Consider the following 17,983-nt stretch of genomic DNA (forward strand, 5'->3'; position numbering starts at 1 on the left):
CTTGATTTATTCCAAATCCAGAATATTCAAAAATTGTTACATACCTCCTTTGGCTCTAAAACGGCAGATTTTTGATTTCTTTCTTTTTTTCTTCAAAATTTTTAAAATTTTTATTTTTTGCTTTGACTTTGAATAAAAAGTTAATGTTATACAATAAAAAGAGTGTATGAAAAAAAAAGATATTATAGGAAAGAATCGAATTCAAAAAAAGTTGATTAAAAAGACAATTCAACATGTGGCAAGGAAAATTTTTATCAAAGTATTGATTCCATTTCACGGTGAAAGAAAAAAAACTAACAAGAAAGAAAACCAAGCATCGTACAAACTAATGAGAATAGTCTGGGCTGGGAAAATGGTGGGTGGTGATACATTTAATGATTAATTCATTTTTCTTTCTACTATAATCTAATAAAAACATCAAAAATTACAAATCATAAAATGTAAAAAAGATCCCTTCCAAGAATTGCATAAATTATTACCAGAAATTCTCCCTTATACATTATAAGCCACTATTGATATGACAATTACTTTTATTTAATTATAATTATTTTCCTTTTACAGTCAAAAATCAAATTATCTACTATATGATATAAATAGAACATAAATTTGTTGAAGAGCAAGCTCATTCTTATCTATTTCCCAAAAATTTAATATAAAAATTTAAACAGTTTGTGATTTTAGTACCCTGGAAACAGCAGCCCAGAAGCTGTATATCTGTATATGTTAATCTAGTAAGACATCATTTTTCTAAGCTACGTAAGACCTAACACAATTAAAATTACCAATAAGAAAAAAATTAAAGCAACTGAAGTATGATTGTTGATGGAAATCAAAAAGTACTTCATTGAATTTGCAGTAACACCACAATATAAACAATAAAGTCACAACAAGCTTCAATCATTTGGACCAACATTGAGTCTTAAAGTCACTTAGCATTATGGAGTTTGATAACCAGGAACAGCCAATTCTCATTACCCTCCTTATAAACAAAATCTTCTAAATTCAAATCATAGTGATGCTCCATAAAATCTTCTTTTGAACTCTCAGGTTTAACCATTTTGTTGTTTTCACTAACAACATAAACAATGGGTGATTTTTTATGAAATCCAGCTTTGAATAGACATAATTTACTGTAATAAGGACCTGATTGAAATGCAAAGTGTTTTCCATTCACTTTACATCCCCAATTGCTGCAAGCATAATCAAAATCATTACTTGTTGCACAAAAGCGGATGGTTAGATCTGACTGAACGGCTTCATCTTCCAGATTAATCGCAATGTACCATACATCTGGCACATGCAAACAAAATTCATCACTTTTAGCAGATAGTAGTAAACTAACTGAAATACCAAACATAAGTTGATCTTTCTTTTTATTTTCTTTAACACCTGTGGCTCCACCAGGGGAGCTGTGTTTGGCTGGGGTTGGTGGAGTGGCAACGGCAGTATTAATACTCACCGCAGCATTTTCTCCCCAAACTTTAGCTTTTTCTTCTGTTGGCACTTTGGCAGTTGGAGCTTTAGTAGTGGTAGCTTTCTCCATGTGGTTTGGGACAGAGGGTGGTTGTGTTTGCTTAATGATTTGAGACAACCTTTCATTTTCCTTTGCAACAGCTAGCAACTTTTTGTTTTGCTTAGTGATGATTTCTTCCATTTTAATCTGCTTCTTTTCTGCTATGTCTACTTTATTCTTCATTTTGGCATTATCTTTTACAATCAATGATAAGTGATGTTGCACATGTGCTTCATTATGATTAGCCTGCTCAAAACGTAGGAGCTATAAAGAAAATAATAACTTTGAGAGTTTAAGTTATAGTTTCAGTATTTCCAGGCCAGGCCGTGTATGGTGTGCTATTGCACTCGCTCGCACAAAATGGTTTGCGAGTGCTAATATAGCACTCCTAAAATTATACAAGAATGTACAAAATCCCATTTGCAAGGGCTAATAGCAAACCATAATCAATGACATGACATATTTTTTATGGAGTGAAATAATTTCAGAAAAGAAATTCGTCTGAAACAGAAGAAATCAATCTCTTAGTTTACTCAAACGAAGCAGCATGATTATGAGAAATCCCAAATGACATCTGCTTTTATTTCAAAATGTTGTTTTATTGTATCCAGTCCAAGAATGACTTTCAAATTCACACAAAGATGTTTAGGCAATCAAGAAAACAGTGTCAACCCAAAAAAAACCCACACTAATTATCTTGATAAATTGAAACAAAAATAATACTCACACGTTTGGTGCAGCCAGCTGATTCAAATTCACAAGGAATCTCTTGAAATCGACATTCCACTAGGACATGTTTTCCAATCTATGGTATGAAATAATATATTGTAATCAGTTTAAATGAAATTTACATATTTTCACATTTGATGGGATAAGAATATTCATTTACAGCTGATAATTATGATTATTGCAGTTTGATCAAAATTGGAAAATGCATCCTTAAATCATAGGTCCAAGAATATATCTCCTTATAAGTTCTACTATTAGCTTAAGACATTTCAAAACTCTATACAACAATCGGCAAAAGTAAGTAATTCGAATCTTTCTGTAAATTGATCTTAAATCTTGGTCCCATCATCTGAGATTATTATAAAATGCTCCCTGTAATTTGAATATTTCTGTTACTCTAACAAAAATGAAGATCGAATTAGGGAGAGGCAACTGTATAGATAATAATATTTGAGGGTTAAAAGAAAACTTACCAATTCATCTTCACGTCTCTTAAATGTTTGTTTACATCCTTCATTTGCACATTCAACAGGGTAAGAATCACATTCACTGTAATGTAGCTGAAATCATGAAAAAAGCAAAATATTTCCTTAATGACAAAGTTTAAAGTTACAGACCTGTGAATCTGCTTTCTGCCTTAATACAATATAATCTGCAGTAGAGACAAAAAGGCTGTAGCTTTTGATAGTATGTATGTATTAGAATAAATTTTTGGTTTGTGCTTGTTTAAAATATGATAAGGAGTGCGAGCGATTATAAACAAGAAACAAATCAAAAAACTTTGAAAAATGAAGATGAGAAATAAAGAAGAAAGTTGGTTTCAAGATAAAGATAAGATATAAATCATAATATCATACTTCAAGTTCTATTTCTTTAAAGTTGCAACTGCACCATTGACAGCCCACTATTCTATAATTGCATATCACAGCATGTGTTTCCCAATCTTTTCTTCTAAAAGCTACATCACATCCTTCAAATGGACATGGCACCTCAGTGTAAGTGCAAACTTCAGCATGCTGTTGCTAAAAAAATTTAAATTATAATATGAACATGTGGTGGTGACTAAAATAATGCATTAATTTTAGAGATGTGTGCATATTTGGCTATGCAAAGTTTTAATCAATCAAATATATAGAGTCAAAAATTAAAATATTTGAATGAGACCTCCTAGTGTTAAATATCTCCTAGACAGATGTTGTCCTCCCATTGATATTCATCCCACTTTTTAAATATATTTTAAACACAGGAATTACAACGACAGCTTACAAACCGTTTAATGTATAAAAAGTGTTTAATTTCTACAGTAAAAATGTGTGTGTAAAATGATGCTAAAGGCAAAAACTTTAGCTCATTAGCATTGGCATTTTGTTGGCAAATATTAAATCTTTATTCAGAGTCCTATTCGAAGATTAGGCAAAAACAAAAAATGTAATGTTTCCGGAATACAAGTGAAGGAAAAAAGCTCTCATGTGGCCGGCCGGAAAAATAATTTTTTTGTTTTTTTTATAACTTAAGATCATGTTCCTTACTTGATAGTCACCAATGGTTCCAACCCAGTCACAACCTTCTTTATTCTTCTTGCAATGCACGTTCAGTTTATTTCTGATCAATCTGTCTACTATTCCAACAGAGTGTCCCTAAGAAAAAAAATAAACAAGATTTTCACCTTTCAACGAAAATTGCTATTTGCAGAAACCAACAGTTTAGATTCCATAAGAATGCTTCTTCTTCGATAGCCCACTAAGTACACTATTGTTTTTTTTTAACCCCGGACTGGAGATTGTGCACACTACATCAATCAAATTATATTCAGCATGAGGAGATAGGGAACTTTATTTTGAAATGTAGTTTATATTTTGGCAGAAGCTTTGCAATCATATCCAGACTGAATCATGACTTAAAATCAAGGACTTTTATTTTATGTAAACAAATCTCTAAACATAAGATAGTTCATTGATGACTTACGGAATTCTTCTTATGTTCAACATTGCAGCTTGGACAGGGTACAGATTTGCTAGTAGAGAAAGAAGATCATAGGGTACTTAGAATACAAAGTTAAGTTTCGGTAGTACAACGAGTTGGTCTAATCATGGATTTATTATAGAGACTCTGGATAAACACCGAATGAAACGGTGGAGAGCAAAATGTTTATAATGACACAAAATTTTGAATTGGGAATATCTTTTCAATATTTCTTGGAGAAGAGCTGAGATTGACATATATTAGACGTGAGTCTCATAGCTCCACTGTGGTATGAAAATCTTTTGATGGCACGTGATGGTACGGTGGATTTCTGGTGTCAATATTCAATTTCTTATGTACATGGCATGATTTTGCATCTTTGTCGCAATTTAAAACGTCATAACGATGTATAATTAGTAATTGACTAGATGAGTTTGAATCTCAGAGGAGAACTTTAAGTCTTATTTGGGAATTGGATAAGTGTATTTTGATGATAAATGCAATTAAAATGCTATGAAGAATCATTTTACTGGTGGAAGGAGGATGAACAATAAAACCATTATTGTTTACAAGGCTTGTACATGAGAAATCTGTAAAAATCAGTCAGTTGTTATTCCAGTGTCTATAATAATTCCATGGTCTAATGTTGGATACCCACTCTTTATCCTGTCAACCTTCTTTAAAGATAGGGAAAAAAAGAAAAAATAAGGGAGGAAACAATACATTTTTTCAAATTATGGAAACCTAGTCTCAATTATGACTATGTACTTATGTTCCTTTATTCCAACAGATTTAAGGGACATAAAAGTAGTAAAATGTAAACATTGCGCGAACCAAGTGTCATTAATAAGAACAATTAAAATCACGTGTCCAAAACAAACTTGTAAAACAATTGAAACAATCAAAATCAGCCATATTTGTTTTTGTTTTTTATTTTGACATGTGACATTTGTTTTGATTTTGTATCCGGCTGCATATGATCAAGTATGGATTTCGTGTAACTAACGCCGAAGATCTTTAGCGTTCAACTGAAACTTTTTTGGCGCATTGGCGTAAGGGTACTTACAAAGATTGTTTGATTTTCAGTTGGCGTAAAGTAATAATTCCAGCTCAGCGTGAATGACTCCATAATCCATCGATTTTTAGCTTTCATTTGGCTAGATTTACGCTTGCGTCAATTTATTAATTATGTTGGCGCATGCGCCTCTTTTCCTATCTTGCACCCTTATTGAAAAATTGGATGTTGGTACAAAAGAAATTTTGCTTGGCGTGAGGCTTGCTGTACGGAAAAATATCTTCGGCGCAAGATTTCGTGGAGTCCATACTGGCATACGGTTTGTTTACTAATTTCGTCAGTACTTTTATGTCCCTTTAAATTAGAAGTCAATACCGTGAGTGGTCCTAAATCCGACAGCCCTTCCTAAATCCGATGGGGTCTTTCAAAGATACAGACTAAAATAAAAACAAACCTTTCGATGTGACGCAATGAAGATGCCAAAGTGTCAACTAAACTGAGAGATTTGATACACTGAACTAATTGAACCAAAACATTAATTGCTTTCTTATACAAAACATAATTTTTTATTACAAAATTGTTAACATTTTAAGTACACGAGCAACGGATTCAGAATAATAGAGGTAATTATTTTTACGACTCACATTTTTTTATCACATTAATTGACATCTTGACATTTTAGTCATCTTGTTAGATGTTTTGTTTCGAGAGTTCTTGCAATATAGTTTATTGTTCAACTTGGAGAGGGAATGTTTGTAAACATAGAATTTTTTTTCATAGCACTTATTTGGTGGGTTGGATTTAGGCAGGGCTGTCGGATTTAGGACCACTCACGGTAGCAATCTATGTGAACAAATTACTATATATACTATGCTGAGGTGAAAAATGACTTTTTATCAATGTTGTACAAAAACTTAAAAATAAAAACAAATTTAAAACATATTGTTACCTCTGTCTTTTTTTCTCCCATTTGATCAAGCATTTTTTACAGAATGCATGAAAGCATGGTAATTCTACAGCATCTTTTAGCAAATATGTACAAATCAAACACTCCAAGCCTTCACCTCGATCATCTTCAAGAAGCTCAAAGTCGTAACCTACTTCATCATTTTTAACATTGTTGTTATTGGTAGATAATGCCATGGTTCACTTTCCAAAAAAAAATACTAGAAAAAGAGTTGTAGTTTCTCTGCTAATAAAAACAAACAGTTAAACCAAAAATTATAAAAAATCCCTCTTTCTCTTAGATTGCAGTGACAAAAGTCTATTTCATCAAAAATCAGTCCTGAAAGCTTTGAAGCTCTCAACAAAAACAACAAAATATCAAGACAAGACTCGACAGGCAAAAGTGAAAGTTGCAAAAGATCATAAAACGAAAGTACGTCTGGAAAAAACCGCAAATAACACTACGTAATGTGACGTCATAGTTTCTAAAACTTAAAATGGTAGATATTTTTACTTTCGTTTTCTCCCTGCTATCGCTCCGACAACAATCAACAATCGATTAATTTTTCAATTTGCAAATATAAAAGTATAGTTGTAAAGTTTGTGTTATCTGAGTATTTTTTAAAAAGACAATAAAAAACCGTAGCATATAAATAAAATACACAGAGAGAAGTCAAAAACTAGACTTAAAATTTGCGAATATTCTATAGCTCTAACTAGGTAGAGAAGAGAGCCGAAAAATGTCTTTCCTGGTTGCTGCGTTGTTTGCTTTCATTCATGATTATTGAAGAAGTAGCTTTTCTTCATGTCCAAAACAACTTCATCTGCCTGTTATGATGATGCTGATGCTTCTAAAAAAATTAACGAAAGTTCTCAAATAAATACGGATAAATTTCCACAATTCTCTGGCCTGTTGGTCTAGTGGTATGATTCTCGCTTCGGGTGCGAGAGGTCCCGGGTTCGACTCCCGGACAGGCCCTCCCCGACCAGGTCCCTTTTCCATATTCTGCATCCAGACTACTCAACTTTATCGCTGGCAAAAGACTCGTCCATCTTGGGGTGGAAGCCAAGTCGAGGGAACGCCTAATTTAAACCATTGACCAGATCGCTACCTACAAATCAAAGCCGCGCGCATCGCCGTCTAAGCGAACACAGGTTCGATCCCCTGCGGAGACCTTTTTGATAACGAAATATTTTGCTTTCATCAATGTACTTTAATTTTAGTGGCATATTTGGTAGTGGAATCATCAAAGTTTTGACTTTGTATTGGATAAGTCCAGTAGTCAATGGGTTTGATAGCCCAGTTAGGGGAACTTTTCTAAAAGTTTGTATCTTGAATTCAAATTTATTTAACGTAGATTCTAACATTCCGATGTAAATTTAAAAAGGCCAAACCAAATCTACATTTCCTCGTATGGTCTATCTTTCTTTCTGCAACTCATGTTTATGGGGGGCTTTATCTGTTTATGCATGCAAAGTAAACCCGCCTATGTTTTAAGCCTGTCAATCAAAAACACAAACTGTCAATCAAAAAGGCAAGCTATCAATCAGAAAAAATCTGTCAATCAAAAACAAGAACTGTCAATCAAACACTAGAAAAAGAAATACGACGAAAAGATCCAAACTTTGAACCACTACTTTGTGAAAGTAAGTGCTTCTGAATACGGTATCAAATCATAATCAATAAACTCGATGATTTTTTTTAATATTGTCAATCACGTTTTGAGCCGAAATCTTATTATCAAACCAAAAAAGCCTATCTCGTCATATCAATGAGCACAGCTATCTGCTCAAAGATTTCCCGTGGAAGTGTGTTCCATTTTTGAAGTCGACTAGTGCGCCATGTTTTCCATTTTACCTCTTATTTTCGAACGTTCGAAGTTCAACACATTTGAATCGTGCTGTTGACGACAAGAATTGAAAACAAGATGGTGGACTAGTCAGCTCTAAATCTGGACACGCTTCCTTTATATGGGAAGCCCGATCCAGTCAAATAGTTAGAGATCAGTGAATTTACAGTACAAACCTTGTCTTGGATTTGAATTCTCACTCTCCGATTCCTCCTCGTTGCTACTATCATTTTTCTTGGCGCTAAAAGACTCTTGTTTTTGGCTTTCGTTTTCGCGTTGGGACCTCTTCAAGGCGCTGAGACGTCGATCGATGGCCGTGTACGTTTGTAGAGCATCTTTTATGCTAGCCTGTAGAGTTGAAACATAGACAAAATTTAACTGCACAGCTTTCTTCTATATGATAAAAAGTGAAGAAGCCAAAAATTGGACTAAGGGACTAAGTGACTAAGTGACGGGCCGAAATTTTGGGAGCATTCTCAAAAGAAAATTCCTTAATGAATAACTTAAAATGAGGAATGGTATAGTAGTTGATGTGAAGTCTTCTAACCATACATGATAAATTGAATATTTTGAGTGGAATGTTCCGTTATAATTTCAAAAATAATCAGCAACTTTTAGACAGCTAAAGGATTGTTTCCACAGAGAATTTAAGAACTGAAGTCGTTCAGTTTAGAGAAAATCAAATGCGTTAAAGCTACAAACCCTACCGTGATTAGAAAGACTTTGACTTCTTTTGTTTCAGGCTCCATAGCCGATATTCTGATGCTTTTGTCTTTCACTCGTTCGCAACACATCTCTGGGAAAAGTTTTGTATTGAGTTGAACGATGTTGACTCCCTGTGTCCTGAATACTGAAAAGTGAGATAAGAGTAATATTAAGTTTAGGGGTAAAATCCGACAAGAATTTCCAGGAGTGTTTTTCTATTTTTTGTTTGGGTAAAAAGTCATCCTAAAATTTCCAGGGGTTAAAAGACAGATTATGAAAATAATTTTTCCAAGGCTTTTTTTGGAAATTTTGCCATTTTCCAATTCTATACTTGATAATGTAAGTTCATGTTACGAAAAGTATTTTATTCATTTAGAAAATATTTGTCTTTTTAAAATTGATACAGCCTGTTATCAATCATATGTTTTTTTTATATAAGCATTGCTCTTATAAGCATATCTAGGCTCAGATATGGGGAAAAATTAAGCATATGGCAAGCATTGCTTAAGCCTGCAAAAAATATTTTTTTCCTGATTTTGGCTTTTTTTGGCTGGAATTTCACGGATTTTTAGTATTTCCCTAAATTTATGCTTTAGATTTAAGCATCCTCTCAAGCATTTTTCAGCCTTATTAAGCTTTCGACCTAAGCATCTCTGAACCTGTTTTTGGATCTTTGTATGCTTATAAAAAAAAAACATGTATGGATAATAGTACTTTGTAAAAAGAGTAATTTTTCCCTTTTAATTTCTGTTTGAAAATATCAGTAGCGACCTAAAGGTGGGTTTGTTTCACCAAAGACAGTGCTCTACACGTAAAGGAGCAATACAATAATGATGAATCAAAACTTTTTTTAAATTAACATTTTAACATTTTATGGTTAAAAATTTTCTGGTAGATGCAATTATATATTTTTGAAGAAAAATGTTTTGAAGCAGAACACAAGAGATTGCAACAATAGTAGCCATTATGGTGAATAGGTAAAAAATTTAGGTCAACAAAATTCTTCCTTACCTAGCCTTGATTGAAAACATCCTTCAGCTTCACATTTATCATTCAACCTCAAAGTTCCTCGTCCCCTTTCCAACCAAGTCTTTCGTTCTTTATCAAAAACATGTAGCTTGCAAATTATCTGAAAAAATAATGAACATGAAAGAATACAAGTGTACTTTGAAGAACAACCAAACCTTTTATGCACTGAAATAACAACATTCAAATAAGAAAAATCATATGGGATTTAGGAAACCAACATAACAATGAATTAATCAATCAAAGACATAATTTTTGACGATATATAGAGTTAACGCAACAGAATCAAGAGAAGAGCTTTCAAATTTATGTTCATGCGATGATGTGGTGGTCGAAAGTCGCTCTTTATTTGGTCTATAATCGGTAAAATTGGCAAATGGTAGTAAATTCGTTGGTACTCTCTTTTTCTCTCTATATGCAAGCGATCCTATTAACAAAGTCATAAAACAAAAGATAATGTTAAACAAGACAGTAAAAAAGTGTAGTGAGCAGCTTGAATAGATTACCGTGAGTATTACAGCTCAAATTAATATCGACCTGTTAAGTATAGTCGTATGACTTATAGTCGTAGATACTTGGGTGAATAAATATTTTAGCGTGATTTTCCTATTGACGATAAAAGGTGATTTTCCCCAAGGTCCAAAAAAACCCACGTTAGGCACTTTTGGCCCAAATTTGCCCAAAAATCTTTATTTAAAAAAATCGGGCTCATTCACTTTTTGGGAATCATCATTTTGCATCACTGTGCAAAAAATCAGAAAAAAACTAACGAGCCAATCCCGAAAAAATCTGGTAACAAACGAACGAACGAACGGACGAACATCAGTTTTAGTTTAAAGGACCTCCATAGCTTCAGCTCCCATTACTTGGGGGGGGGGGGCTAAAGAAATATTTTGGCGAAGATCCTGGGGCTAAAATACCAAAATATTTGGGGACCCTTGTTGGGATTGATCTGACTCTCTGGGCTGTTCAGCTGATTTTAAAAGATCTCTTATCTTACTATTAAATCAAATATAAAAAGCAAAAGATTTGTAAACATAAATATTAATACGTATAATAAAAGTAAATTTAGTTTTCATTTATCAGTACTGTACTCACATATACTTTTTATTGACTTCTCTCTACGGGGGCGGGAGGACAATGTTTTTGTTAGGGGACCTAGCACAAGGAAATTTTTTGGGGGGAGCTAAATTAATGGGGGGGACCTTATTTTGTTGGAAGGAGCTAGAAAACTGGCTGAAGCTATGACCTCCGGGGTAGGTCCAAAAAACTAAACATTTAAAATTGCATATCTACGTGTAATAGACCCACAAGAAGCTGAACTGATAAAAAAGTCATCAATAAGAATGAGAATGATGAATTTAAAAACAAAACATCTACCTGTAGTATTTGTTGTTCGCCTTCTTCCCCAGTAAACTTATCAACCTCCTCATAATGTTGACGATTGTTATGCGTTTTCTCATATTCACTCGCATTCTCTAACAATTGCTCTCTGCTTGAAACAGGATGGAACCCACTCTCCGAGGTCGGAGTTTCCTCTGGTGTAGTTGTATCAGTACCCGATTCCGAATCAGATTTAGAATCCGATTTCAAGGCATTGAAACTGGTGTTAGAACTGGTGGTTGAAGTCGTGGAGGATGCACCAAATACAAAACCAAGCTTTTCACCAGGTTTTATGCTTTGAGCAAAATAGTTCGTAGAGGATAGTCCGTTTTTGGATTTATCGTTTTTATCATCTTTGGTTCCTGTTGCGAACCCAAATGATCCGATTCCGGTGGGTTTCTCAATGTCTTCGGTGAGCTTTAGGGTGGATTCTTGTTTCGTTGGTTCTTCTGGTTTCTTGACAGGCTCCTCCTCTTCTTTTTCTGCAGATACCTTTCAAAACAAAAATTCAAATTTGATTTTCTAACAAAACTAAAAATTATCAGAACCGAGAATAGGCTAGATTATGTGTCTCTGTTTGTCCCAGTTTTCTTGGACAAAATCCGAGAAAACTAAAACATAGGAGTACTCCTTTCGAAAAATGAAAGATACCATTGCATTGATGCGTTAACTGTAACTCCACATTAGTTCAGCTAGATTGAATGCTAAAAATAGCTACGCTCCACCGCAAAGACATTCAGAGATTTGGGTAAAAATGTCTCAGGCATGAAATATCGCCTAACCATGACAAACCTAACTTCGCGTTATCATTTCAATCAGCGAAGAAGAGTTTGGTGCAGGCTAGGAAAAGGCATTTTTATAAATAATTTTGAGTACAACGACTTCCTTGTTTTGAAACCATTATCAAGGTAATTAAACCGCTTTAAGAACTCCTTTGGGAATCAACTACCATTGCAATATTTTTGAGAATGAGTTGCGATTCTTCCCCATTTTGCGTCAACGACGTCATGACATGGGGCCAGTACGATATCAGATTATCAGCCAAGATTAGCCTATAAAGACGTGTGCAATATTCCAATACCTTTTGTTTCTTGGTGTCTTCTTCAGGTTTGCTGTCTTGATCTGAAAATAAGAAATCATGTTATTTTTGAAATACAGTTGTTATGAGACGATTAGTACTAGTAACAACATGGTTTGAAGGGTGATTTGGGAATAATAGTCCCAAGGTTCATTGAAAACATTTCAATTCAGCCTGAACGTAGTGCAACAATGCACAACTATGAAATCAATTAGTTTTTGAAGAAAGTCGTAAGGCTTTTCTTCAAAGATTTTCTTTTTCTCTTTTCGCAGGGCTATTACGGATTGATCACCCCGCTCATCCCTTACATTTAAAGCTAAATGTAATCAGCCATAAAAAGAGTTTTCAATCTCAAAAACCACTCGGCAATACTATTCACTGAAGTAATTTAGCTTTTTGTTAATCTATCAAGAATATTCACAAATGAAATATCCATGGGGGACCAATACAAAATGACGTTATTCTACAATCTACATACCCTCGTTGTCACCGGATAGTTGCCTCTTTCTTGTGTCTGAGGAAATAATTATAAAGTATGACTGATTAATATTAATTAGAGAATTTCAAAAAAAAAATTTATTTGGAAAAATAACAATAAAAACTAGGATTAGTTTCCACAGGAAAGGACATTTTTGTAATTTTTCACTGCACTTTTTAAAGCAAGAATAATTTGATTGATTAAGAAAGGCATTTAACCACAACTTTAGAAATGACATAAAAATGACTAAAATTTTATCTACCTGTTTTGTTAGTATCCAGTTTGTCAGCAGCGGATGACAATGCAGATGGCCTCAACATAAACCCTTTGCTTGGTTTCTCGCCTACTGTACCTGAGAATTGAAATGAAATTGTTTCTTGATCTAAGGCCAATTAAAAGCCAATAGGTGTGCAGCAAAATCAAAGGAAAATCATTTGAAAGATATTTCAAAATTATGGTTTTTCCTTCGAAAATACAGAAAACTAGTAAAGGTTAAATAGTAGGTCATTTAATTCCATCCTATTTCAAAAGAATCAAATGCAAAAAGTTAATCTGGCAATTTATTTTCCAAATTATTTCTGACTAAAGTTAACAATATTGAAGCATATATTCCTCCTATATTCACTAATATAGCAGTTTAACGTTCACAGCAATCTCACATTGGAAAGTTGTAGCACAAATTTTCAAATTTTGAAAACGAAATTAAACAAATAGAAAAAGTAATGAATAAAAAAACTCTAATCAACTAACCTGTTGAAAATGATGATCCGAAGCCAGACCCAGACAGGATGGATGGTCTAAGCTGAAATGGTCGACCTGGAATAGAAAGAAGATTATTAAAAAAATACAGAACATGATTTCTTTACGAATGATGATTTAGAATTGGGAAAAGAGGTTAAAGGTTAAATTTGAAATGCAGTGGCACACATTAACAGAGGCTAAAATTTATTGTCGAATTAAAAGAAAAGTGTCTCAAAGTTTCTACAAAGTATAAGTAAGTCATCATTCATGGAAAATGTAAAATTAATTATTTTTGGAAAGAGTCAGATTTTCCTTGAGAAATGACAACTTCAATCAAGGAATTCTCCATTAAAATTACAAGCAGTAGATTTAAGAATTATATGTTTTTTTGACTAAAAATACATATCAAAAAGTGACCTTACTTTGGTACAAACAAAATAATGTCATTTTGTTCTGTTTTGTTTCGAAATTGATTTTCTTGTAAATTTCATGATCGAAAATTTTTTTTTATTTGCCTTATCAAGTACAAGAATTATGGTTTTTGTTTTTGTTTTGAGAAATAAAAGAATGAGTTATGTTCTTTGAGAAATACAAGTGTAGATGATTTTCCTTGAAAAATACATAAGTAAAGAAAAGGAAATCCAAGAAAATTAATTTTCCTTTTAAATATCATGACTCTATCTATCATGACTATCATTTCTTTTGAAAACACAGGATGATTGATGTTTAAAAATACAAGAATTTAATGGAAGTGACTATCCTTGAGAGATACAAGAAATGGGTGATTTCAATTTTTCGAAAATACAAGAAGATAACGAGTGTGATTATTTACGTGGGTCCCGTGCCCTCGTGGGTCCTGTGCCCTGTGGGTCCAAAAAAAAAACCCGGGGGTCCGAAAAGTCATAGTCTATTTTTACATAAGGTCAATTATATTTTCTTACCAATGAAATTTACATCTCTTGTAATAAAAGATAAACGTTACGATTGTACACACTATTGTAGGAAACCAGCCTCTCTTGAAAAGTCTTACAACTCTAAAGTACTTAAAGAACTCATAAGGTTTTTGTTCGGCGCGAGTCTATACACATGGCGCAATTTTTTGGATCCACGAGATACCCACGTAAATCTTTTGGACCCGCGAGATGCCCACGTAATTTTTTTTGGACCCACGAGATACCCACGTAATTTTTTTGGACCCACGAGATACCCACGTAAATTTTTTTTGGACCCACGTAATATTTTTCTGGACCCACGAAATACCCACGGTTTTTTTTTTTGGACCCATGGGTTTTTTTTTCGGACCCACAGGTTTTTTTTTGGACCCATAGGTTTTTTTTTTCGGACCCATGGTTTTTTTTTTTTTTTGGACCCACAGGTTTTTTTTTTGGGACCCACGGGGGCACGAATCCATGAGGGCACGGGACCCACGTAAATAATCATACTCGAAGATAACGTGATCGCAATATCCAAGTTCTTTGAAAATACAAGAAAACTGACTTTCCTTGGGAACTTTTTGGAAATGCAAACTGATTTTCCTTTGAAAATACAAGAAACTGACTTTCCTTGGGGGAAATACAAGAAAATTGACTTTCTTTGGGAAATGCAAGAAAACTGACTTTCCTCAGAAAATACAATAAAACTGACTTTCCTCAGAAAATACAAGAAAACTGACTTTCCTCTGAAAATACAATAAAACTGACTTTCCTTTGAAAATAGTGCAAGAGAACTGACTTTCCTTGGGAAATACAAGAAAACTGACTTTCCTCGGGAAATGAAAGAAAACTGACTTTCCTCGGGAAAGACAAGAAAACTGACTTTCCTTGGGAAATACAAGAAAACCGACTTTTCTTGGTAAATGCAAGAAAACTGATTTTCCTTTGAAAATACAAGAAACTGATCTTTGGGGAATACAAGAAAACTGACTTTTCTTAGTAAATGCAAGAAAACTGACTTTCCTTGGGGGAAATACAATAAAACTGACTTTCCTTTGAAAATAGTACAAGAAAACTGACTTTCCTTGGGAAATACAAGAAAACCGACTTTTCTTGGTAAATGCAAGAAAACTGATTTTCCTTGGGAAATACAATAAAACTGACTTTCCTTTGAAAATACAAGAAACTGACTTTCCTTGGGAAATACAAGAAAACTGACTTTTCTTGGTAAATGCAAGAAAACTGACTTTCCTTGGGAAATACAAGAAAACCGACTTTTCTTGGGAAATGCAAGAAAACTGACTTTCCTTGGGAAATGCAAGAAAACTGACTTTTCTTGGTAAATGCAAGAAAACTGACTTTCCTCAGAAAATACAATAAAACTGACTTTCCTTGGGAAATACAAGAAAACCGACTTTCCTTTGGAAATACAAGAAAACTAACTTTCCACAAGAAATACAAGAAAACTGACTTTCCTCAGGAAATGCAAGAAAACTGACTTTCCTTGGGGGAAATACAATAAAACTGACTTTCCTTTGAAAATAGTACAAGAAAACTGACTTTCCTTGGGAAATACAAGAAAACCGACTTTTCTTGGTAAACAAGAAAAACTGCTTTCCTTGAAATACAAAAAACTGACTTTCCTTGAATACAGGGAAATCAAAAAACGACTTTTCTTGTAAATGCAAGAAAATGACTTTCCTTGGGGAAATACAATAAAACTGACTTTCCTTGACTGATCTTTGGGAATACTGTACAAGAAAACTGACTTTCCTTGGGAAATACAAGAAAACCGACTTTTCTTGGTAAATGCAAGAAAACTGATTTTCCTTGGGAAATACAATAAAACTGACTTTCCTTTGAAAATACAAGAAACCTTGGGAAAACAAGAACTTTTCTGGAAATGCACAAGAAAACTGACTTCCTTGGGAAATACAAGAAAACCGACTTTTCTTGGGAAATGCAAGAAAACTGACTTTCCTTGGGAAATACAAGAAAACCGACTTTTCTTGGGAAATGCAAGAAAACTGACTTTCCTTGGGAAATACAAGAAAACCGACTTTTCTTGGGAAATGCAAGAAAACTGACTTTCCTTGGGAAATGCAAGAAAACTGACTTTCCTTGGGAAATACAAGAAAACCGACTTTCCTTTGGAAATACAAGAAAACTAACTTTCCACAGGAAATACAAGAAACTGACTTTCCTTGGGAAATGAAGAAAAAAATGATGACTTTCCTTGCCTTCTTTTTTAAGCACAACAATTCTTGATATAAATAACATGACAATCTTTTTTGGGGTATAAAGCTAAAGGTCTATAAATTAATCCTTATTTAAGTCAAATATCACTAATTAACCACTCGCTGTTTTCATTGATCGACTACAATATAAAAGGATAATGAAGCATACATAAAAAATATTATGAATAAGTTTACCTGAGCTTGGTGCATCGTTTTTGTCTTCATTCTGAAAGTGAAAAAAAGATTGAAAGAATGGGATATAAATTTGAGTAACTTTTATGATGAATACTTACATTAAGGTACAGAAGGCTATATTTGACCTATTTATCAAAGAAGTGTATTGCGTTTCCCAAAAGTAAAATTTGATTCACTAGAACCTATATCAGGGTTCAAATTATAGCTTCGCACTTTGCAAAATGCGAATTTTAAATTTAGCAACCAAAAAAGATTTCCTAACTCAAAAATGCGAAGTTAAAAAATCATAAAACAATACCTATTTTGCTACCCACAAATTTGTTTATTGTTTTATCAAATTGCTGCCTCGTAGCTTTCTTCATTTGTTCATCTATTGCTTTATCTACTTGCTACCTTGCAACTTTTTTCACTTGTCTATCTATTGCTTTATCTACTCGCTACCTTGCAACTTTTTCACTTGTCTATCTATTGCTTTATCTACTCGCTACCTCGCAACTTTCTTCATTTATTTATCTATTGCTTTATCCACTCGCTACTTCGCAACTTTATTCACTCGTTTATCTATTGCTTTATCTACTCGCTACTTTGCAACTTTCTTCAATAGTTTATCTATTGCTTTATCTACTTGCTACTTCAAAAGTTCACTATACTTTCTTTGTCTACAACCACTTATTTCAAGTCTTACTTCGCTTTTCTCAAGAAATGCATGGAAGATACTTTCGCATTTTCTTCCAAACAACTTTGCAAAATACTAAAAATGCTTCGCAAACAGTGAACAAATTTCCCCTGCAGCGCTCCTTTTTTTACCTGGCTTTGCACAAAAAATTGCAAAGCTCCTTAAATTTATAATTCGAACCCTGTATATATTCCAACCTAAAACAATATCAAAATAAGAAAGAGCGACTTACTGCCATTTTCATAGGTACTCTTGCATCTAATTTAACATTTCAACAAAACCAAACGATTAGTATAAACCACCATAGGCAACAACAAAATCTTCTTTTATTACTTAATCAACAACAAAGTACTAATTATTTCTATTTCTTTTTAGTTTTTCGTTATCTGTAATTAAAAAAAAAGAGTTACATCATAATTGAAAATTATTTTAAGCTTATATACAGAAACCCTATTATGTTCCAGTCCACGTTATCTTGTTTTTCAACCTAAGAGAGAAAAATAGATTGTGAAAGATAA

The 17,983-nt window shown here is 33.4% G+C and overlaps 2 protein-coding genes and 1 non-coding gene across 3 annotated transcripts; 1 reads left to right on the plus strand and 2 right to left on the minus strand.

The window, feature by feature from the left end:
* Positions 1 to 382: 382 nt before the first annotated feature.
* LOC136812878 (TNF receptor-associated factor 5-like) lies at positions 383 to 6,571 on the minus strand. Its single transcript, XM_067069404.1, has 7 exons — positions 6,169 to 6,571; positions 4,208 to 4,256; positions 3,772 to 3,879; positions 3,100 to 3,264; positions 2,716 to 2,802; positions 2,241 to 2,318; positions 383 to 1,777 (listed from the first exon to the last, which is right to left on the minus strand). Exons 1-7 carry the CDS (start codon positions 6,360 to 6,362, stop codon positions 926 to 928), a joined length of 1,533 nt encoding a protein of 510 aa, XP_066925505.1. The 5' UTR covers positions 6,363 to 6,571; the 3' UTR covers positions 383 to 925.
* Positions 6,572 to 6,764: 193 nt separating this feature from the next.
* Positions 6,765 to 17,853, minus strand: LOC136812879 (ran-binding protein 3-like). Its single transcript, XM_067069405.1, has 11 exons — positions 17,698 to 17,853; positions 16,790 to 16,820; positions 13,435 to 13,500; positions 12,947 to 13,036; positions 12,685 to 12,720; positions 12,210 to 12,250; positions 11,126 to 11,620; positions 9,731 to 9,848; positions 8,722 to 8,864; positions 8,191 to 8,362; positions 6,765 to 7,015 (listed from the first exon to the last, which is right to left on the minus strand). Exons 1-11 carry the CDS (start codon positions 17,707 to 17,709, stop codon positions 6,996 to 6,998), a joined length of 1,224 nt encoding a protein of 407 aa, XP_066925506.1. The 5' UTR covers positions 17,710 to 17,853; the 3' UTR covers positions 6,765 to 6,995.
* Positions 7,072 to 7,143, plus strand: Trnap-cgg (transfer RNA proline (anticodon CGG)). The gene has a single exon. It is a non-coding gene; the product is annotated as a tRNA-Pro (tRNA).
* Positions 17,854 to 17,983: the final 130 nt, after the last annotated feature.

Source organism: Clytia hemisphaerica, unplaced genomic scaffold (assembly GCF_902728285.1).
Source record: "Clytia hemisphaerica strain Z4C2 unplaced genomic scaffold, Clytia hemisphaerica genome assembly, whole genome shotgun sequence".
NCBI classification, from domain to species: domain Eukaryota; kingdom Metazoa; phylum Cnidaria; class Hydrozoa; order Leptothecata; family Clytiidae; genus Clytia; species Clytia hemisphaerica.